This window comes from Melanerpes formicivorus, unplaced genomic scaffold, assembly GCF_026170545.1.
Source record: "Melanerpes formicivorus ecotype bairdi unplaced genomic scaffold, bMelFor1.0.p_v2 SCAF_29, whole genome shotgun sequence".
NCBI classification, from domain to species: Eukaryota; Metazoa; Chordata; class Aves; order Piciformes; family Picidae; genus Melanerpes; species Melanerpes formicivorus.
The window spans coordinates 6795616-6816983 of NW_027142381.1; the positions used below are offsets into that span (position 1 = coordinate 6795616).

Genomic DNA, 21368 nt, shown 5'->3' on the forward strand with positions numbered 1-21368 from the left:
TCGGCATGAAGTGCTTTTTCTCTTGGGAGCTAGGAAGTGTTGGCTTGGCGGACACAAAGCTCCGCACTCACTGCGTGCTGATGACAGATTTAAGTGCGAGCAAGGTAGCGCTGAAGAAAATCTAGCTGCAGGGATGGATTTCCACACCTGCCCTGGCTTCAGAAACACAAGGTGCCAGTCCTCAGGGCTGCAGCTCCGGTTCAGTTACACGCAGCACAATCGGCAGTTGTTTTCCCACTAATAGGTGTCTCTAATTGTTTCAGCTAAATTCCACTAATATTTAACACTGCTGAAGGTAGTGAGAGTAAGGGTTGAGTCCTGCGCTGAAAATAATACAACCACAGAATATCTCACGTTGAAAGGCACCAAAAGCAGCATTAAGTCCAATTCCCCACTCTTTGCAGAACTACCTACAACTAAAAGGATCAACATGATTTAAGTCTAAATCATTAACTGCTAAATCAGCTTGTGAAGTGATAGCAATCTTGTCGTAAACAAGTGCTCTGGGCAGCAGACATCATGGAATCAAGCAATCCCTGTCCTTTTCTCCCTGACCTCCAATATAGACCTTGTTCCTCTTCCCAAAGTGAATGGGCCAACCAGTTCTTTGATCATGAATCTGCCTTTCCCTGCCTAAGGACACAGATTGACATTTCTCTCCTTCAACAGCCATCCTTTTTCACAGAAACTGTAGGAATGTAACAAACTTCAGGTATCTTCCTCTCTCAAATTAGGCTGCAGTAAATATCAAAACATCAAACTGGAAACAGCCACACTGTTGTTTCTACTGTGAGGGTGGTCAAACACTGAAACAGAGGTTGTCATGTGTCTGTCCTTGGGAGTTTTTCAGGACAGTGCTCTGAGGAACCCGCTGTAGGTCCTGCTCTGAGCAGGGGGTTGGACTGGACGATCTCCAGAGGTCCTTTCCCACCTCAGCTATTCTGGAAGTCTGTAAAAAAAAAACAAACCAAAAAACCCCACACAAACAAACCCAAACAAACCCCAGCAAACTAAAACCAAAAACCCAAGGCAGTTCACATCAAAGAAAAATGAAAAGGGCCAGGGACCAGGTTCAGGGGTGAGGGCATGGCTCAGGGTCAGGAATCACGTAAACAAGAGTGCAATAAATCTCCAGCCTTGTCTCCATAGCCTTCATCATTTATTCAGGAATGTAAGGACAATTAAGTGGCTTAGGTTATTTGTCTTAAAAACCCACCCAGGAATGTAAACAAGAATAAGGAAATGTCATGTGGCTAACAATGCTCTGCAGAAGTGCATCAATGCCAGCCCTATAAAATACCTAAAACACCAACCTTGGTGGTTTTTTAACTCTCCTATTCTAAGTTTTACAAACACAAGGTGTACAGAAGCAGCATTAACAGCTTTCCAGCAGGGCACTTGGAAGTCACAGAGGCCACAGAAATCTTTGCTGATAGTAATGCAGGAGCTATGACCGAGATGCTTGTGTGTCAGATGAGCTTTCATTCACACCACTGATACAACACTTCCTGCTTCGTCGAGTTCCACAACACAAGTTCTTTCAAGATTTGTATGCTTGAAGTCTCTTCATCTGCCAAACACTCAGTGCTGCTCTGGAAGAGAAAAGCAAACTCTTTAGCAAAGCAGGGTATCAACCATCAGCTCTGGCAGGAGGAGGCTAAAAGCACGTAGTGTTTAATGAATGGTTGCTGCTAGTGCTCTGTAATTTGCAGGCTTATTCACTGTCCTCAACTTCTCTGTGCTACTTCAAATTGAGAACAGTCATTTGCTAATCCAACCTTAGGGTTACAGAGACAGAATTCCTCAGTTAAAATACTTCCTCATTTTTAACACCAGCCTGCAAGAAATCTGTAGCACACATCCCAGGCAGGGGTCAGGGCTGGGAGAGGCAGGAGGGGTTGTTGCACAGAGAGGGCAAGGGTCAGGGTTTAGCATCAGGGCTTTGCTTCTCCAGCCTGGGTGCAGATTTCAAAAGCTAAAAGGGTTTGGTGGTATGACTGTGTCAGCAAAACTCACAATAGACCAAGTTTGGGAGATCTGTACAGTGAAACCAAAGGGCAAAAAGTCTGGTTTTGAAGAACTTGACATGCAGTTCTGAGGATGATCAGCTGACAGAAGCCATTTTCATACAAATTCACATAGGAGGGCTTGTTTGATGGCCTAACAAGGAGGAGTGCAGGGGAGCAAATGCTAATTGTGAAGTTAGAATATGGCAGGAAGAGGTTAACCAGCTGGTTTTGGTCAGTTTGAAGAGGCTGGATTCCTTTACAGCTCATAACATCTTTACTACAGAAGGGCTTTAAGTGTGTCTTTTCTTATTTACAGTGAAGTGGTTCAATAATTCCCTGTACAAATTGTTCAAGTCTGCTAGCTTGACAGTACTTCTGGTACTCCTGGGTACAGTCACAAGTGTTTCCTCAGTCACTGCTTTGCCATTTTTCTCCAGAAATTAGGCCAAAGTTAGAAAGTACTTTCATCACTTTTCAAAAACTCCCCCTACATGAGTCTGAAGGAGGGTTTGTTTTCAGCAGGAGGAAGAAGAGAAGGAAGGTACTGCCTCCAAACTCTCACTGTAGCTGCAGAGCCAGGGGAAAAAAATAATTTAATTTGAAATTTGATGGGGATTAATAAAATCTGATCTGTCAGTGACTGGAGAAAAGAAATAAGTCATAGAAGCAAGCCAACAACCCCCCTAAAGAACTAGGCAAATTCCTTTCTAATAAGAAGGAATAAATGAATTAAACCAGGCTTATTGCCACGGTTAAGACTAGCACACCATCTCTTCCAGCCCATAAACACAACAGTAGCCACTGCCATCAAAAGCAAGAAAAACTCCCAGAGACCTGGAACTATGCATGGAATATAACTGAGGGCTCACTTGTTTCTATTAGTCTGACTTCTGCACTACACATAAACCCAGTACTTAGCAGTGCTTTAGAGTGGGTTTGGGCTCTGTGGGTTTTATAATGAAAGAGCTCAGAAACCATACTTAGGTCTGCCCCCACACATTGTCAGATTTGGCCCTACTGAGCTCAGGCTGGAGTCAGCCTTTATTTGTCGTCTTATCTACAGCATCTGCCTTTTCAGAAAGTCAAACAGTTTAATTCATTACTCCCTCAATCCCAGATAGTAGCTGGGATGCTTCAATAGCACAGAGCTATTAGAGTTAAATAGTAGAGATGGAAACCTTGGGAGAGCTTGGTACTAATCACAAAGCTTGCTTACAGGGGCTGGAGGTTTGGGGAGGGAGATCAGACAAGGACAGACAAAGAAAACAACAGGAACATTAGTGTTTCTGCACTTACCTTTAGTTGAGCCACAAACTGCAGAGTCTCAGAAAAACAGCTACAAAAAGAATGATCAAGAGATAATGTCAAGATTTGTTGGAATTTTGTTTCAAAGTTATTTGTTCCCATTCCATTTCTGCAGGAGTAATTACACCCTACTATCAGATAACCAAGGATCCTGCGGCCACTGAAGTCAACTACAAAATCTTAGGCATTAAACAAATCCTGGTTTCAAGTAAGAAAGAAATGGCTACAGAAGGATTTATATGCAAGTCAGATGAGCCTCTTCAGCTTCCTCCTTTGCACTGCAGCATGGATCTAGCTGAAAGCACTGCACATGCAGGAAAGAAGAAGATGGTTTCCCTATTCTCAAGCAGCCTTCAGAAGCTGACAGCTCTGACAAGCTGAAGGTAGCTAAATCTAACTCAGCCAGAAAATACAGCACTGGCAAAAAATTCCCAGAGCCTGGGGTGACACCTTCCCATTCTTTCTGTCCCTCAGAGAACATCTCCAAAGCACAAAACCAACATAGGGGCTGACACCAATTAAACTGGCCACGAGAGCAGCAGCATACAGCTAATTTGGCTGGTTTAGTACCTTAAGTGCTTTGGAATTAAATAATGGAAGGGCAGAAATTGAGAGCATTTATCAAGGTAGGCAGATTCTTGCACACAGTGAACGAAGCTGCAAGATACTGAATGGCTTTCCTGCCAAGCAATGGTGGCAATAAAGGGACAGAGAGCAAGGCATCCTTTGGCAGCAGAGTAGTGAGAAGACGTGTAGAAGAAGATAAGGTCAGTAAGATAACTGCACTCTATTAACCTTCTTTAATAGTTTGCTTTCAATATGAGGCTCAGACCAAACCTTTGCAGTTAATATTAGAAGCTTGAGCAGCTATGAGAGAATGTGAGACGTTTTGGCACGCACTGGTTTAGATCTGTCTTCCCCTGCACCACAGTGAGATTACACTTATTGTCACTCCTGTTGCAAAGTTCATTTCAAATTTTACAGGAAATTAAGTTTCTCTCCATTTTGATATACATTGGTTTCAATCAATTACAGCCTTCACCCCCACCCAAATGTGTCAACAGAGCAACCAAAACTGGACAAAAGCAACCAGCTACACAACTCTGAAAAGAAAGATAAACATATCCAAATTAAAAAACAAGGGGAACAAAGTCTCCTGTCAAAGCAGATTTTCCCTTTGTGGACAATTCAGTTGGAACAAATCATAAGCTTAATCAGTATACAGTAACAAAATAAAAGGCTTGTTAGAAACTGCAGTCCCATTTGTGAAAACCTCTGCTGATTTGAGAGGTATTAAGTCACAAAAACAGCCCTTCTGACTTCAGCTGAGCTACTCAGGATTAATGCTTTCTGGAATACTGACACTCTGTGGCCTAATTACCTCTTCCACCAGTAATTCCACTTCTTCACCAGTTTGGCAGGTTAACTGCTGTGCTGCAGTCTGTTCTTCTTCTGACAGAGGTAAGTGCTAAAAAAAACCCAAACACAGAGAAGTGTGATACTTTCAGTTCCTAGGGTGATGTTATTTACAGAAGAACTCAATATTTGTGCAGCCTTTTTCCTCATGGAAACTAGTAGTAGGCTTCTACTTGCCTTCAAATGAAAGCAAAGTGGTTTTGACAAATCCAACTGTACTGTTGCTTTAACATCACTACTAGACAGGATTTGACAGAAAGAAATTATGCAATAAAAAGAAGCATTTCAATTAAATACTTAACATTTCTTCATAACAGCTAACCCCTCCTTGGGTTAGGAAATAGACAAAGTACAAGAAAATCTTTATCTAAAAAGTGTGAATATCACAGAATGGTTTGGGTTGGAAGGGATCTTAAAGATCATCTAGGTTCAAGCCACAGGCAGAGTCACCTACTACTAGACCAGGTTGCTTAAGGCCCCATCCAACCCAGGTTTGAACACTTCCAGGGTTGGAGCTTCCACAGGTTCTTTGGGCAACCTGTTCCAGTGCCTCACCAGTCTCATGGGAAAGAATTTCTTCCTAATGTCTAATCTAAATCCAGCATCATCCAGTTTGAGACCATTACCTGTCCTTCCACTCCATGCCTTTGTAAAAAGTCCCTCTTGCACAACTCCAGAGAAGAGTCTTCCACTTTAACAAAACCCTAATATGAAATTATTCTTGGCAGCATATCCTTGGAAAACAGGGAGAGAAAGTGTTTTCCTTTCTGTGACATGTACCTACTGTCTTTTAAATCATTGCACAGTCCATTTTATGGATGAAGATTCACCAGTAACTTATCTAGAGCTGTTAGAGATTAAACACAATCTCTCATTAGAACATTCAAGTGAGAGCTGAGATCTGGGAATGTGTTTCAGTCACACCAGTTCTGTCTTTGCCCCCACACTATCAACTAGTTTGTAGGAGCTAAATCACCTGGTTTGTAAAGGGACAGAATTAATGCTTTCACCTCTTCAAAAAACTACCTGAAGACCAAATGTGTTGTTTGTTCAGGTTGGACGTTAGGAAGAAGTTCTATACAGAAAGAGTGATTGCGCTATGGAATGGGCTGCCCGGGGAGGTGGTGGAGTCGCCGTCATTGAAGGTGTTCAGAAGGAGACTTGACGGGGTGCTTGGTGCCATGGGTTAGCTGTTTGGGTGGGTTGGATTGGTTGATGGGTTGGACACGATGATCTTGAAGGTCTCTTCCAACCTGGTTTGGTTTATTCTAATATTCTAATAAAGTTTGTGGATAGGGTTTTCCTGATAGGCATTATACTGAGAAAAACTTATTTCTTTGCTCTAATAGCAACTGCTCCACATGTGTTATAACCCATGGTGTTTAACTTACTTTAGGTAGTGCAAACACATTTGCCACTTAAAAGCTTTTTTACCTTTCCAATTTGGGTTCATGTTTGAATTTCTTTTAAGGTGGCTACTTTAAAAACCTGTCAGTACAGACCTGAGAACAGCTGTGCACAGATGGCTATGAACCCATTCAAACCTGTGTCACTCTAGTCACGTTAGGATGGCATTACTTCAGCTCCACAACTTGAGTACCACTAGCTTAGCTGTTGCTTTACAAAACCAGCTGGTTGCAATCATCTCCTCAGGTAAACAGCCTTCTTATCTCCTGAGAGTCTTCCAAAAGTCTGCACACCGAATTGGTTTGGTTGGAAGAGACCTCCAAGATCATCCAGTCCAACCACTGACCTAACATCACCATGGCCATTAAGCCACGTCCCAAAGTGCTATGCCCATACCTTTTTTGAACACCTCCACACTGAAGTGAAGGCCACACAAATACATGAACAGTACAGCAGTGAGACCCCAGTGATTAAAAAGAAAACCCTACCTCAAGATCAGCATGTTGCTGCAGTGTCTGAATCATCTTCGTGGTGTTTTCTACAGCAGCCTGGATGGCTGCCATGGATTCTTTCTGCTCTGTGGAAATTTTATCCAGCTTCATACACAAGGTTTTATAACGAGATTTCACCACTGCCAGCTCTTCCAGGACAGCAACTGGATTTTCCTGGGCAGAAATTAAAAGTACATTAAAACTATTTAAGGAGATAAAAATCAATGTGGCCACATGCCACTTACAAGCAGGGGTGTTAGAGCCACTAAAATTTAAGGTGACAGGACCCTTTACAGTGAGAACCATGGCTGGGAGCATCTGTTTAATCCACACTTTTTTCATAAGCAAAAATGATAGATAGTGGTAATAAAAAAAGCACCACTCTGAGGTTCCATACCAAATACAGGAAGATGAATTTATTGTGGTGTTGAATTTTAATGGCTTTTCTGAGCTGGACTTTGTTAGGGGCTTCTAAAATGAAAAGATTGTTTTCCCACTCTGTTTCAACATGCATGGAGGCAGGGACCAACTTCTAAAAGCCTTCACATGCTATTTATTGTTTTCCTCTTCCTTTCATCTCTGCCCCAAATCTGAATTTAGTTACTGCTTGTTAGCAGGCTTCTCTTTGAGCAAAGGTGCACTTCAGCTCAGACTGGAATCAGTCTCTTACATGTAGGTGTCAACACCACTGCTCATTTCTCACTGCAGAATTTCTCTCTACCACAAAATCAAGGAAGTTGTATTGGTTTCTGTGCTGAATTCATATTAATTCAGTTATGTTTATATATGTAGCAAGAAAAGCTTTAGAATAATAATAACAACTAAATAAAGGAACAGTCACATATATTTTAGGGTTAAAGATTACCCATTTATTACCAACTTCATGCAAAATGCAATAAAATTGATTCATTTAATCTGAAAATACTACCTCTGCTGCTGAATCATCAGGAAGACTTTTCCTTATTTCATACTCCACTTTGTGTTGAATATAATCCAGATCAGACACTGCCTTCTGGAACTGAAATATTTAAGGTCAGCCACACAGTAGTAAAACAAAAATTGCAGACAAAACCCAACCATTTGCATTTCCTGTATTTGAAGAAAGCAGAAGCCAGCTGCCTCCCTTTGAAAGGCTCCTGTACTATGAAAGTGAACTTTCTGTTCCTCCAGTCTATCCCATTAGCTGACACTTGCCAGTTCTGCTGACATACTTCCAGCCTGAAGAATATAAAGCATGACACTTTCAGACCTAACCATTTTCCTCTCACGTGTAGGAGTTACACACTCAGACTTCTGGCTGGACTTGATGATCTCTGAGGTCTTTCCCAACCTGGCTGATTCTGTGATTCTGTTAACTTTACCCTCTTTCCATGTGTCTAACTCTTCTTTGTGCATCTTGCCATCAGTGCCCTTTTTGTGCAGCTCCCCAAAACGCATGGAAGCACTTCCATCTCTTCCTGTGCTCCAGGCCCTTGCAGTGCCAAACATCTCAAGATGAAGCACTACACCCAAGAGGTAAAATTAGATCAACAGAAAAGAAAGAACATGCATCCTTTTTTTTTAAGCTGATCTTCACTGGATGCAGGAAATGATTGCCTTCTCCTGAGATATTAACATCTTTTCCACTTAATTTTTAGAGCTTTTCCTTGGGTAGTTGTTTTTTCTTTTCAACCACTCAAAGTTCTGTTAGCAAAACTGCAACTCCTCAGTTATTTACAGAGCAGAAATCATGAATAAGTATTAAGGATCCATGCACATCAACAGAGGTTTTGTTATTAATTAGATTCAGAATGCATCCTCTCAGCTGGTTTTAATACCCATAAAACATTTTATTAGGCCCCAATAAACTAGACTGATAAATAGATAATAAAATTGATGACATCACATTTATTTCCTCAGGATAAATAAGCCACCAGAGAATTAGCTAATTGCCTTATAAAACAGCCTGCTGATAGCATTATTACTTAATTAATTTTAGTCTGCAATTTTAATATCTATTAAGGACTTCTGCTTTAAAGGAAGAGAGCTTTTTCCAACTCACAAACAACTCAGGAACTTCTTAATGTCATAAGGATTTTATAATCACAAAAGAGACTATGATGAAAGCAAGGTAAAAATAATTCTAACTTACTTGACTTGGTGTGGGGTTGACTGTTTAGATTAAGATTAACCCTGGAGTACTAATTACAGCTTTTTTAAGGATCAAAATAAAGCTGGGCTTGTTAACTGTATCCTGAAGTAGTAACTAGCAGTGTTGTACCTGTAGCTAAAGTGACCAGCTCCAGAGGTCTTTGGATGTAGGTTGTAGCCAGGCCTGGATGCTAAAAAGATGTTTTAAGCATCAGCCTTGGGATCCACACTCAGGAGCTGCCACAATACCTTTGAGGGTGTGGAACTTCAGCTAGCCTAAAGGAGGAGTGTTGGATCCAAGATATTCTACAAGTAATATCCTCCTTTCTGGTGTAGTGAAAATGTATCATCTTTAATGTCTCTGAACACACCTTCAGCAAATCTGCAAACAGCCTGAAAAAGGGGAGGGAAATCAATCATGTCCTTGAGCGTCTAATAACTCAAAGCAAAAGCTTTCATCCCTTACTCCCATAACTTCACAAAACCCCTTCCCACATCCCACAAACCAGTCATAAAAAAAACCCAGGAGAACAAATTACTTTTTTATTACACTATGTATTTTTAAAGAGTTAATCAGGGATTTTCCCCTAACTGCTCAATTGCTCCTGTTCTCCTCCACTAGCAAACATGGTGAGGTTTTCATCTCCAGAGGCAAACACCTCAAAAAGGTTTGGTTTGGGGTTGGTTTTTTTTTTTTTGCTTTTCTCCAACTCCTCCATTTGATTATTAATTATTGGGAAAGCAGACAGTGAGTATGAGTTGCTTTTACCCATAAAGCTCTGTTCCTGGAAGACTCAATAGTGATAATTTGAGGTTTGCAGAGTGACAGTAAGCCACTAATACCATGCTGCTACTCTGATTCCAGACAGTAAATTTTTAATGTGAAGCTGAATGCTTATCTATAACTGCAAGATTTGTGCTTAATGGAAATATTAGCACAGTTCAGTTATCACTGAAAGTATTCCAGCTCTAAGAGAAGGAGAATTTATCATCAGCAATTTCAAAGCACTTTTATAAGCACTGCCATATTTATAAAGCAAAGGCAAAAAAGAGGAATATGTTTATTTCTTGCTGTGTTTCAGGAACCACACACCTGCAGAAGTCTCAACATTACAGGTCAGGACCCTTGGGGTGCTGAGTATTGTACAACAATGCCACAGGAAACAGAAGTTGTTGAAACACTAATTTGTCATTAAGGCACAGGCTTAGGGGAAAGCATTAGAAACTGTGAGGCAGGGCTGAAGCCATCGCTGGGTGCTCTGCTTTCAGATGCTTTGACAATACTATTGCACTGCTAGCTGTGAAGTACAGTAGTGCAATAAAGTCAGAGCATTCGTTAGCAGCAAGAATCCTGTCCAAGTCATCAACACACTCAAAAGATGTAGCAGAAAAACTAAGTTGAGTCAGGCAGTGGTTTCTGTGGATCACAGAGAAGTGGGAAAGGTTCATGTTCACAGAGTCCTGATACAGAGACACAAGAACTCACATATTTCAAGGCATTATTCATAATCCCACTTACCAAAAGGGGGAAAAAATAAAACACCCAACCAAAATACTCAACAGGTCTGTCAGAAAGCCAATTTCAAGCAATGTGGCTCTCTTTTAACTGGAAACTACATTTCCAAGTCAATGTCTAGATTTGCCTCATAGCAAGCAAAGATTCTGAACTGCTATCAGATAGATGTTCCCAAACTGTATTACAGGGAACATTTTCTGGACACCAGAGTTTATCCTTCTCATTTGCAGGTGGTGAATCACTTTAAAACGCACTCAGCTGCATACTCATTTCCCAGCATTGTGGATGTGCATTACCACTGGGGTTACCAGTCAGAGTGGGGGTGCATTTCATACATCTCAAAGTGTTTAACACACCAGTAACAACATACACAAATTCAGAGAACTCTTTGGGCTTGAAGGTGCCAAGATCCTTAGCAACAAAATGCAACACAAGAGGGGAGTGGAGAAGAGAAATGGATGATTGCTGATGCATACAGCAACAACTTAAGGCAACTCCACACCTGAAATCCCATTTCACATTTGTTTTTCAAATCACCTTCTGGTCTCAGACACACAATAGTGACTTCAGACTTGTGACTAGAAGAGTAAGAAGAATGCAGATAGTATTGCTGGCCAATGCCCTTTTAACATTGCACTGCTTTTTGTGCATGATCACTAGTAGTACAACATAAAAAGGGCACTGGACAGACACCACTCAGAAGGAGATCCACTACACCAAAACCACAGTGGCAGAAATGAATGGAATAGCTCTGAATGAAGCACTCACAGCTCATCCGACAGTTTATCTGTTAGTTATCAGGTCTACAGACTTCCTCTGTGCAGACTGCTGAAGTATGCACTGGAAGACACTAGCTCAGTGTGTGAAGTCCTGAGCAGTAAAACATAATGAGATTACGGTTGGACAGAAGGATAGCTTGACCAGCAGCAACACCATGTACTGGACTTTCATTGGAGGTGTGATTTGGTGTCTGTTGAAGCTGTTGGAAAGCTCTCCAGTCCCAACTGGCATCAGAGAGCACTTGTGCCCTTTGTCTTAGGTGCCCAAGTCCAAAAATATGGCACCCAGTATTCATATTTAAACTGCTAATAAGTCAGCTTTGCAATATTTTGCCTGATGAATCTCATGTTGTAGATGCTGTGGTTTATTCAGCTCTTCTCTGAGGTGACTGTTTTGAGCAGTAGTCCCAAATCACCATCGATTACCTGGTATTTTCATATGCATTGTTCTTTTTAAGCTCCTACAAATTAGTTTATCCCTGGTTCCACCAGACTAAATTGAAGCTTTCCATGAAATGCATGTCACAACCTCTGGGGAAATAAGAAGTGTTATTTTATCACACTTCTGTGGAGAGAGCTGGCTTCACAGGAAACCCAGGGAGAAGAAACAATAAGCAGAAGGAAAAGTAAAGAGACATGAAGATGTGATATGCAAGACACAGTTGCCAATGTACATACTCTGATGGGCTTCAGCAATGACAAAGAGAAATACTGCATTGAATGAGGTTTGTAGGTAGGACATTAAGAATTGTTTGAGGTGTATTTAAGAAAACAAACCAAGCCAAAACAGATGAAAATTCAACTGCCTTGTGCCACCCTTGGGCAGTTTTAAAGGCAGAAGGCAGCCAGAAGAAATTAACTGAAGAATCAAACAGAAAAATGTAAGATTAACAGCATAAAATAAAAATCAATTCAGATTCAACTGGCTTGAGGTAATTAGAACAGGGTGAAAGACCAAGCTATAATCTCAAAGTTGTTACACACCATCTGTGCAGATAATTGACCCAGACAAGCTCTCCACCTAGAAACTGTGCAATGATCATTTTGGTCTTCTCCTGAAGTAGATCGTAAGACAGGTTCCAACGTCTGTCTTCTTCCACTACCACATATAAAAGTCCCTCTTAAATTTAAATGGGCAAAAATACCTCTTTGACTACTTACATGTCCTAACATAAAAATCACTTGAAAGCAAGATCTTGAATAAAACACATAAAGCATCATGTGAATTAAAACCATCTAACTTGGGTATCACTGAAAAACAGTAACACACCAAAAGGTATGGAGAGGTCGAGCTTACACTGTGGGCAAGGCTGAGGTTTTGAATTGGAAATCAGAACAAATTCAGAGCTCTGACAAAAACAGAGCACAGCACTGAATTCAGGCACTCTCTGTTGTTAGCACTGTTAAGTATGCAGTGTGATGCCTGCAGTCCAGTGGCTGAGCAAAAATAACCCCACCTGCTTCAAAGGGTGGGTCTTGCAAAGAACCAACCAAATCACACCCCCTTGTTTTTGAAGGGCAATAAACCTGAGAAATAAGTAGGATAGTTTGAAATCTCTGATTTTTCAACTAATGCAGGTATTTTGGCATTTATTCAGTGTTGTTTATTTCAAAACAGGAGTAACATCACAGCTCAACAGTATTTGCTTAGAAGCTTCTTGCTGTTGCAATGACGTGCAGGTCACTCAATGGAAGTGACAAAGGCTTGTTCAGCAGAAGCAGCTCCCAATTAGGCAACTTTATGCCAGTTGCTTCTTTTCAGACAACAAATTGTTCCTCAAGGTTTGAGGGACACATTATGCTGGTGCTGGAGAAAAGCCACTGAAGGAGAGATGAAGTGAAAAGGAAACTCAACGTGTTTCAACACTGGGCACTAAGCAGCACACCAACTCTGTGCATTCAAGCCTAGCACTCATTAAGGGGCAATAGGGAGATGTAACATTCCCTGTCATGTTGTTCCACTGTGCCTCCTATTCTTAGCTTTTCTTGAGTACTCCACTTTGGTGATGTTACTGTGTGCAGATAAGAACTTGGGAGACCATTAAACTCATTTTCACTTATTTCTTCGTGAGAACTTGACACCAAGATTGCCAGAGGACAAAAAAAAAAACCCCAAGATATGTCTATTGTCTTCTTGTCTCTGTATTGAATAATGTACTACTTTTTTTTTCCCCCTCCATGAGGAAAAGTGCAATTAACAATTAAAGTACCCAACGCTGCTGCTAGGACAATTAGCATTACAAAAATACTTCTGGAAGCTTCCAAGACAAACCAAGGGAACGTAGTATTTCGAAGAACTGTGCCAGTACAAGGATTTTAATTTATGTGAGGATTTAAGAAGATAAATGCTATTCAGCACGTGGATGTATAAAATACTCCCGGAGCGCTTTTAAAAGTACATTAAATAGAAGCAGAAATGAAGATCAAGATTTGAAGGGTGTTATCGGGAACTTAGCTGTTTAAGGAGGCACTTTTGCAGTGCCTCCCAGGGTGTGAAAGCACAACACTGCCCCTTTCCCCCCCTTGTTTCGCCTTTCCCAGAGCGGGGCAGGCAGAACGGCGGCTATTACATAAGGTAGCTCGGTCTTGCCTTTAGGGGCTGGCTCAGAGCGTGCCGAAACGAAGTTCAAGACGGTGAAGACCTACGCGAACTTGAATGGCTGGAGGACAAGCCACCCCTCTCCTCGGGACCGGCTGCAGCCGAGACCCCGCCAAGGAAGAAGGGCCGAACGGGCGGGCGCGCCGCTGCTCAGGCGCCGAAGGCCGGGCGCGTGGCCCGGGCGGGGGTCGCGCTGCCGCTCCGGCCCCGCACACACCCCTGAAGGGGGGTGGCCTGGCACGGCGACAGGCGTCTGCCCAACTCGCCGCCCGCTACGAGACCCGCGGACCGGCCCCGTCCTCCCGGGCAGAGAAGCAGCAGAGTGCGAGGCGCGGCGGGAAACCAGCCCGGCGGGAACTCATCCCGCCGCATCGCCCCGTTACCGGCACCAGTGAAACAGCCCAGCCGGCCTGTCCTCCCCGCGCACCCCCACAGGGAAAATGGTCCCGCCCAGGTGAGAGCTCCACCCTTGTCCCCCGTTGAGAGAAAATGGACTAGTCTGAGAGCGCTCCGCTCTACGCCGTGCTCCCCCCACCACAACGGGGAAATTAAACGGACCGGACTGCTCCGGCCGCGCCCCTCTACAGCCCCGCGTCCCCACCGCGGAGAGCAATAAACGCGCCCGAGAGTGCGCGGAACCCGCCCCTCCTATCCCCCCCCGCCCCCCCCTCCGCAGGTGAGAGGGAAATGGCCGGGCCCTGCCCCCGCGCTGAGGGGGTGAATGGAGCGGCACCAGTAAGCCCCGCCCCCCTCGGGGTGTGTGGGGGGAGCAGAATGGACCGGCCCGGCCGAACTCGCCTGACCCGAACAGCAGCCGCCCCGGGGAAAGCAGCGCGGGCTCCGCTCAGGGCCCGGATGGGGCGCGGGCGCGGCTGGAGGCGCGAAGGGAGAACGGCCGCTCTTCCCCTCACGCCCCCAGCCGCGCCCGCTCCCCGTTTTCCCTCCCTTAGGCGCTGCACCCTCCTTGTAGCCACAGCCCTGCGCCCTCCGAGGCGCTCCCGCTGCCGACTCGCCAGCCGCCGGCCCGGCCGCCCCTCCACTCGGCCGCCGCCCGCGCCACCCGGACTCACCATGGCCTCGAGCTTGGTAACCGCCGTCTCCATGTTGAATAGTTGACATTCCTCAGGCGGCGGCGGGGAGATATCCACCCCCCCCGCTCCGCAGGGTGGGAGAGTCGCTGGTCCCCATTGGGCAGCTGTCACTCGCCGCTCGAGTCCCATTGGTCCACCGCTGACAGAAGGCGCTCACTATTGGGTAGAAAAGAATGTAAACCCTCTCCGAGGTAGGAGGGAGCCTATTGGTTGGTAGAAAAGCTGCAGCCAGTGATTGGCTAGGTGGGGAGCGCCGCAAAACGTTATTGGTCCAGAGTGGAACCTAGCGGTTATTGGCTGGAGTAGGAGAGGACAGCACTGCAATCGGTGGGAAGGAGAACGGTCGATTAGCTGCGGCCCGTCTGTGCCTAAGCACGGGAATGCCACTCACCCCCGCCAGCGGGCCCGCGCTCCTCTGCCTTTCAACCGCGTTGTCCTTTCCCAGCCCAGCTGTGTCCCGCAGCTGATTGGCGGGGCTGAAATGCCTTTATCCAATGGTGGGGCGGGTCTCCTCAGCGCGCCCCAGGACGGGGCGTGGCAACGCTCGGGCCGCTCACGTCGAGCTCAGGCCCGCGTCCTTCCAGTGGCCAATCAGTGGGCAGCTAGCACAAGCGGTGGGGGCGGAGATGGAAGAGAGAGGCACTCCAATTGGCTGCTCGCGGCGCGGAGAGCGGTTTGAATCGGTGGCGCCGGGCGGGAGGTGAGCGGCTGCTGAGGAGGGGCGGGGGGAAACCAGGCGGCCCGGGGGCCGAGGTCACCCCCTGATAACTCCCTATTGCTCCCTTTCCAGTTCAGGTGGGGCGAGTGTGTGTGAGGAATCGCCCGCTCCTCGGTGTGGGCTCCCCAGAGGGCGGTGCTGGCCCACGCAGGAGCTGGGAGGCTGTAGGGCCGCGGCGGGGATCGCGCTGAGGGGTGGTTGGTCAGGGAACCGGCTGAGCAGGGTCAGAGCGCGCCTGGGGCCCGCTTTTGTGGTTGCTTGGTGCCTTTTGCTGCTCTCTTCACAAACGCAATTTTCCCCCCACTGAAATACTTGTCACTTCAGGATAAAGAAAAACTGACAACGGAAGCTCCTATAAAATGATAATTTTTACACCGTTCATTCCTCTCGTGTACAAATGCATGTCACAGGAATGTAAGGATTGGGGGGGGTGTTATCAGTTGTATGTGATGCTTCCAGCAAGACAAGTGATGCAGCCCATGTCCTTCCCTATATATTTGGTGACAGCTCTGTCCTCATGTCAGTTTTCTATACATTAAATGTAAATGCATCTCTTTAACAGCAATGGCAAAGTGCAAGAAACGCAGACGAAAATGCAGAGCCCGACCAAAACTCCAACTGGTAAACAATGGAGATGCTGCCAACACTCAGGTTGCAGGCTCTGGTTGTCCTTCTCCACGGTAAGAGGTTCCCTTTGATCTTTTGGTTAACTCAGTTTCTAGGTCCACTCTTTGCTCCTGATGGTTGATGGAAATAAGATAATAGAACTGTCTGGGGTCTGTCTACAGCCTGGCATCAATGCTGTCAATTTGTTTCACCCTGTATGTCTTCTAGTACTCTGTGGTTAATTCTAGCATGCAGGAAAAGCAATTTGGATGGAAATGTATTGCAAGTATGAATATTATTTTTTGCCACCTTTGTTGAAGTGTAATTTTGCCTTTCCCAATCTCTATACTTATGTTTATGCTGTTGTCACCTGCTGTTGATGGTACTTGTCATTTCATAGTATCATTCAGGGTTGGAAGGGACCACAAGGATCATCTAGTTCCAACCCCCCTGCCATGGGCAGGGACACCCCACACTAGATCAGCCTGGCCAGAGCCTCATCCAGCCTGGGCTTAAACACCTCCAGGGACGGGGCCTCGACCACCTCCCTGGACAACCCATTCCAGGGCTTCACCACTCTCATGGTGAAGAACCTCCTCCTCACATCTAGCCTGAATCTCCCCACCCCCAGCTTCATTCCATTCCCCCTAGTCCTATCACTACCTGACATCCTGAGAAGTCCCTCCCCAGCCTTCCTGTAGGCCCCCTTCAGATACTGGAAGGCCACAATTAGGTCACCTCGGAGCCTTCTCTTCTGCAGACTGAACAGCCCCAACTCCTTCAGTCTGTCCTCACAGGAGAGGTGCTCCAGCCCTCTGATCATCCTTGTGGCCCTTCTCTGGACACCTTCCAGCACCTCCACATCCCTCTTGTAATAGGGGCTCCAGAACTGGACACAGTACTCCAGGTGGGGTCTCCCCAGAGCTGAGTAGAGGGGGAGGATCACCTCCCTCGACCTGCTAGCCACACTTCTCCTGATGCAGCCCAGGATCTGGTTGGCTTTGCGGGCTGCAAGTGCAATTCCAGGTGGTTGGTTATAAACTTTGTTTTAAAGGCTGAAATTGGAGATATGATATTCTGATATGTTGTGTTCCAGGTCAGCAGGTGACATTCCTCTGAACACATCACCTGTCCCAAGCCATCTGTCTTCACTCTGGTCATTAGCTTTGCCCAGTGTGAAAAATGTGGTAAAACCCTTTACAACAACAGCCTCATTTTTGTACTGTTGGTGCCAGAACACGGTTGCACAGGTAACCTTTCTACTTTGCTATTTTTGCCACTGTGAGAGGTTGTTCTTAGCACTCTGGTGCAGGATACAGAGCCAGATTTGAGAGCTATGGTGTATTGGAACATCTAAAGTACACTTAGTGTTTGCTGCTGAAGGCATAAATGCAAGAGTGCCAAGGCAGCTGTGGACATTAAATACGTTGAAGTATCAGAAGGATTTGCAGTGACAGAGGGTACAGCTTTTCTTTCACAGCAGAAACTCTCCAAGCTTTTTGGGTCAAATATGAATTATACTTTAAAATTCCAAGATTAAGTTAAAAGTTTTTTGGCTTCCTGCCAAGAAACTGTTTGGTAAGATGTTGTATCTTCATGTTGTCTTTCAGTTGTCTACAGTAAGGCTGTGCAATAGAAGTTTGAATAGTAGTCATAGTCCTGTGTCTGGAAACATAACGTGGTCAAAACATTTTCCTGGTTTCCTTTTATGCTTAGAGTTTTAAGGTGGTGAAAGACACTATATTCCCATCACGAATCTACTTAAGGGAGCTAAATACATTCAGAGAGCAGCTGGAAAACTTGGAAGCTGAATTTTCCAAACTACAAGGAATGCTCCAGGTCAGTATCAGTCCCACTGGGGCAGGGCAATGCTTGCTTGTCTAGGGATGTAAGGAGCTGTGGTCAGTGCAGATAAACTGAAATCTTCAGAGCTTTTCACCAGGCAGGGTTTTACCTCTTCTTCATATTCAGCATTACTAATGGTGGTTACTTCATAGCCAGAGGGAACTGGTTTGCTCTTGAGCCTCCTGAGAGGCTTTTGTTTCCTAAAATGTAATTTGTTTTTGCCAGGGGATTGAATGTTCTCTGATTTATTTTCATGTATTGTTTTCAGACGAATGGAATTGCAGCCTTGTCTTCAGAAAATTCTCTTTGTCAAAGGTGTAACAAGCCAGTTCTGGGTGCTCCTGTACCAGTGCAGATGGGCCTGCCATCAGCAGCACCCGAGCCTTCCACAATACAGCTGCAGCCACCATCTGCACCCCCTCCGCCTCTTCCTCCTCCACCTCCACCACCACCGCCACCACCACTGCCTCCACCGACACTGCCTCCAGCACCTCTCCTCCTCAAACGTGGCAATGGCTCTAAAGCACCTCTGGTAGGGACTAAGAAGGTTTCTCTATTTCATCTCTCATGGCTAGGTTCTTTTGGACCTGTTTCCATCAGGAATATCTCTGTTTGTGAATGCTCAGTCACTTGACACACCTAATTTCCCTTCCAATCACCTTCCTTTTCAGGCACCATCGCTGAAAAAAGATGGGCCAGTGCAGATCACTCTCAAAGACCTCCTGAATGTTAAACTGAAGAAGACAGGCAGCAACCTGAGAATGGACAAGGTAAACCAGAGGACATGTGGCTGAATGTTTGATGGTGTGTTGAGGGAAACTCCACCCTAGGACCAGTTTACTTCTTTCAATACTTGCCTTAGCCCCTCATAGAATTTTCCCAAGACACAATTCTCTTCCAAAACCTCAGTTTCAAGTGATCCTAATTCTGCACCTGGGCATTTGAAGTGCACAAATTGTCTAACTCCAATGTCAGCTGACAGGCAGGCCAGTTCTTCCTAAATTTTGAGAGAACACATAGCTTTCTTGTGCTTTGTCTGTGTGCTACCAACAGATCTGGGGCTTGCTTTTGCCCAGCTGACATCTTTGCAGAAGTGTTTTCTAATAGAGCTATTTTTATTCCAGGCACATTGAAATCTTAATGGTCCAAAAAAGCATAAAAGCCATAAACCACAGAAATCTTTCAGAGTATAAACATGAAATAGATGTAAGGTCAGTGAGGTCTTCTAAAGTTTTATTTGTGGTACTGCTTCTTTTCTCGTTTCAGGCAGAATCACCAGTGAGGACACGCAGGGCACTAATTACAGTCTCAGATCTGCAGAGTGTTAGTCTGAGACCCAAATCCAAGCCATCAGCTCACATTGCCAACTCCTTAATGTAAGATGCCTTCTTCTTTTCTCTGATACTAGATTCTCCTGTTGTAAGCAGTGATTAATATTGTTTGCAGAGTGGTAAATACTTCATTCTAACAGTCTGGTTTGTTCTTTCAGTACCCCTCCTAAAAATCAGTTAGATCTTCGGAAACATCTGAAGAAAGTCAATATACAAAGGTAAATTCCTTCCTGTAATCTTGGCTTGTGTCTTTAAAAATAAAAGAGAACTCATCCTAATTCCCTTTTGTTTCCAACCTTTTCAGAAGTCCTGGTGGCACTCCTTTAAATAGTAAAGAAAACATTGAATGTGGGTCTGGGTTGACACCAATAATGACACAAGCACTACGGCGCAAATTTCAGGCAAGTCATTTTGAGCTGGTAAACTGGCTTTAAAATTCATAAGACTTTCATGCTCAGTTTTCTTCCCTACAGCCCAGTACTGTTGCTATATATTAAGTTACAGCATCTCCATAATTCTCATCCAAAAGCCCCAAGTACCACAACTAAAGACAATTGTTTTACTGATTGCTGTTTAGTGGTAAGGCAACTGCAGATGAAAGTGCCATTGGCCATCTTGCAGCGGGTTATTTGGCAATGCTAAGAGGAGAGTTGGTGGTTTTATTGGCCATTCTAGTGCCTCAGTGTGATCTGTAACTTCAGTTTCAGTCTGCAGGAGAACAAAATTTGAGGCTTAATAATGCCTTTTATTTTAAGGATTTGTTGCACTCCCTGTTTTCTTTTATGGTGTCACTTGTGTTATACTTCAACTCAGTCATTATTGCTACTAAGTTCACCTTCCAATATCTGACCCCTGTTCTTATTTTGACAGATGGCTCACCCCAAGAGTCCCTCACCTGCCCAGTTAAGCACTGCAAACAGCTTTGATGAACAAAAGTAGGTTTATGGACCAATGTATTTTTCACATGTGGTCAGGAAGCCACTTGCATCACATTTTTATCTCACTCAGGCACATGTATTTGTAAGTAAATCTGCTGCATACAAGAATGGGACATTTTGAAACCCTTTTAGGAGGATTCTGCTCTCTAAAGGTCTAATGTGTCTCAATCTCATTGCATCTTTGTCAATGGAAGAAAGCCATGAAGTTTCCCAAGTCTTCTGCTGAAGCAGGGACTATTCTGTTCCCACTACTGGTGCTGCTTGTAAGATAAATATGTCCATATTTGCTGAAATTCAGTATTCTTTTTACATCATTTTTTAGAATAAAAAAAAAAGATGGCCATTATAAAGGTTCAGAGCAAAGCAGCAGCTTGGCACTGTCCTTGCAGTGAAAGGCTGCCAGTTTCCTCCAAACAATTCATTCATGTGGGTGAGAACATGTGAAGTGATTAGTGTGCACTGCTTTTGGCTGGTAACTTAAGATGGCACTGCTTAAGGGGAAGTAGCTGAAAGCCTCCTTCTAAAGTCAAGTTCACCAAGTGATGGATAATTCACTACAGTGGTGGACAGGCAGTGTGCTACAGTTCCTGGTGGGGACAATGACCTGCTCTCATCCATCACTGGAGCTGCTTTCCTGAGTTTGAGTTCTTGTAGCACAGCATGACACTGACTGTCAGAGCACTGCCCTCCCCCCTTGCCCTATACCTTTTGGGGCCATTACAGCTCTGCAAAACTGAAAACCTGGGTTGCTGAGGGATGAGAGTCTCATGATTGGTGATGAGGGCCGGAACCCCTCTGCGGTTGAAGACAGGCTGGGAAAGTGGAGATTGTTCAGCCTGCGGGAGGAGCCAGGAAGACCCTACAGCGGCCTTTCACTCCTTAAAGAGGGCACTCAGCAAGCTGGGGCCAGACATTTTATCAGGGCCTGTTGTGGCAGGATGAGGTGTGATGGTTATAAATTAAAAGAGGGAGTTTTAGAGGAGAGAGAAGGAAGAAACTTCTTATGCTGAGGGCGGTGAGACTGGGGCCCAGGTTGCCTAGAGAGGGGGTAGATGCCTCATGCCTGGAACCATTCCAGGTCAAGTATGGGGCTGTGAGCAAGCTGCTGTAGTGACAGAAGTCCTTGCAGCAGGGTGGGACGAGGTGGCCTTTAAAGGTCCCTTCCACCGCAAACCTTTCCATGACGC

At 44.8% G+C, this 21368-nt stretch overlaps 2 protein-coding genes across 6 annotated transcripts; one reads left to right on the forward strand and one right to left on the reverse strand.

Annotated features, from left to right (window-relative positions):
- Nucleotides 1–1137: 1137 nt before the first annotated feature.
- On the reverse strand, nt 1138–14886 carry SKA2 (spindle and kinetochore associated complex subunit 2). The gene is made up of 6 exons (XM_068154803.1): nt 14723–14886; nt 7557–7646; nt 6626–6802; nt 4696–4782; nt 3306–3345; nt 1138–1592 (listed from the first exon to the last, which is right to left on the reverse strand). The coding sequence occupies exons 1-5, from the start codon at nt 14870–14872 to the stop codon at nt 3334–3336; spliced, it is 516 nt and encodes a 171-aa protein (XP_068010904.1). The 5' UTR covers nt 14873–14886; the 3' UTR covers nt 1138–1592; nt 3306–3333.
- On the forward strand, nt 13640–21275 carry PRR11 (proline rich 11). Of its 5 annotated transcripts, none has more exons than XM_068154797.1 (10): nt 13640–14106; nt 16024–16141; nt 17164–17317; nt 17784–17906; nt 18181–18444; nt 18584–18682; nt 19179–19288; nt 19402–19461; nt 19548–19644; nt 20114–21275. In XM_068154797.1, the coding sequence occupies exons 1-10, from the start codon at nt 13710–13712 to the stop codon at nt 20180–20182; spliced, it is 1491 nt and encodes a 496-aa protein (XP_068010898.1). In that variant the 5' UTR covers nt 13640–13709; the 3' UTR covers nt 20183–21275. The 5 variants fall into 5 exon arrangements, with proteins under 5 accessions (XP_068010898.1, XP_068010902.1, XP_068010901.1 ...); XM_068154801.1 differs by lacking the exon at nt 13640–14106 and adding an exon at nt 14927–14934 and having other exon boundaries at nt 20114–21263; XM_068154800.1 differs by lacking the exon at nt 13640–14106 and adding an exon at nt 15369–15443 and having other exon boundaries at nt 20114–21262.
- Nucleotides 21276–21368: the final 93 nt, after the last annotated feature.

Coding starts and splice junctions, on each gene's coding strand:
- PRR11 (XM_068154797.1), top strand. CDS start 13,710: ATGGCTGGAGGACAAGCCACCCCTCTCCTCGGGACCGGCTGCAGCCGA. Junction 14,107..16,023: donor GGGAAAATGGTCCCGCCCAG/GTGAGAGCTCCA, acceptor TCTCTTTAACAG/CAATGGCAAAGTGCAAGAAA. Junction 18,445..18,583: donor ATGGCTCTAAAGCACCTCTG/GTAGGGACTAAG, acceptor CTTCCTTTTCAG/GCACCATCGCTGAAAAAAGA.
- SKA2 (XM_068154803.1), bottom strand. CDS start 14,872: ATGGGACTCGAGCGGCGAGTGACAGCTGCCCAATGGGGACCAGCGACT. Junction 6,803..7,556: donor CTGATGATTCAGCAGCAGAG/GTAGTATTTTCA, acceptor ATTTCTGCCCAG/GAAAATCCAGTTGCTGTCCT. Junction 4,783..6,625: donor AGCAACATGCTGATCTTGAG/GTAGGGTTTTCT, acceptor GGTTTTTTTTAG/CACTTACCTCTGTCAGAAGA.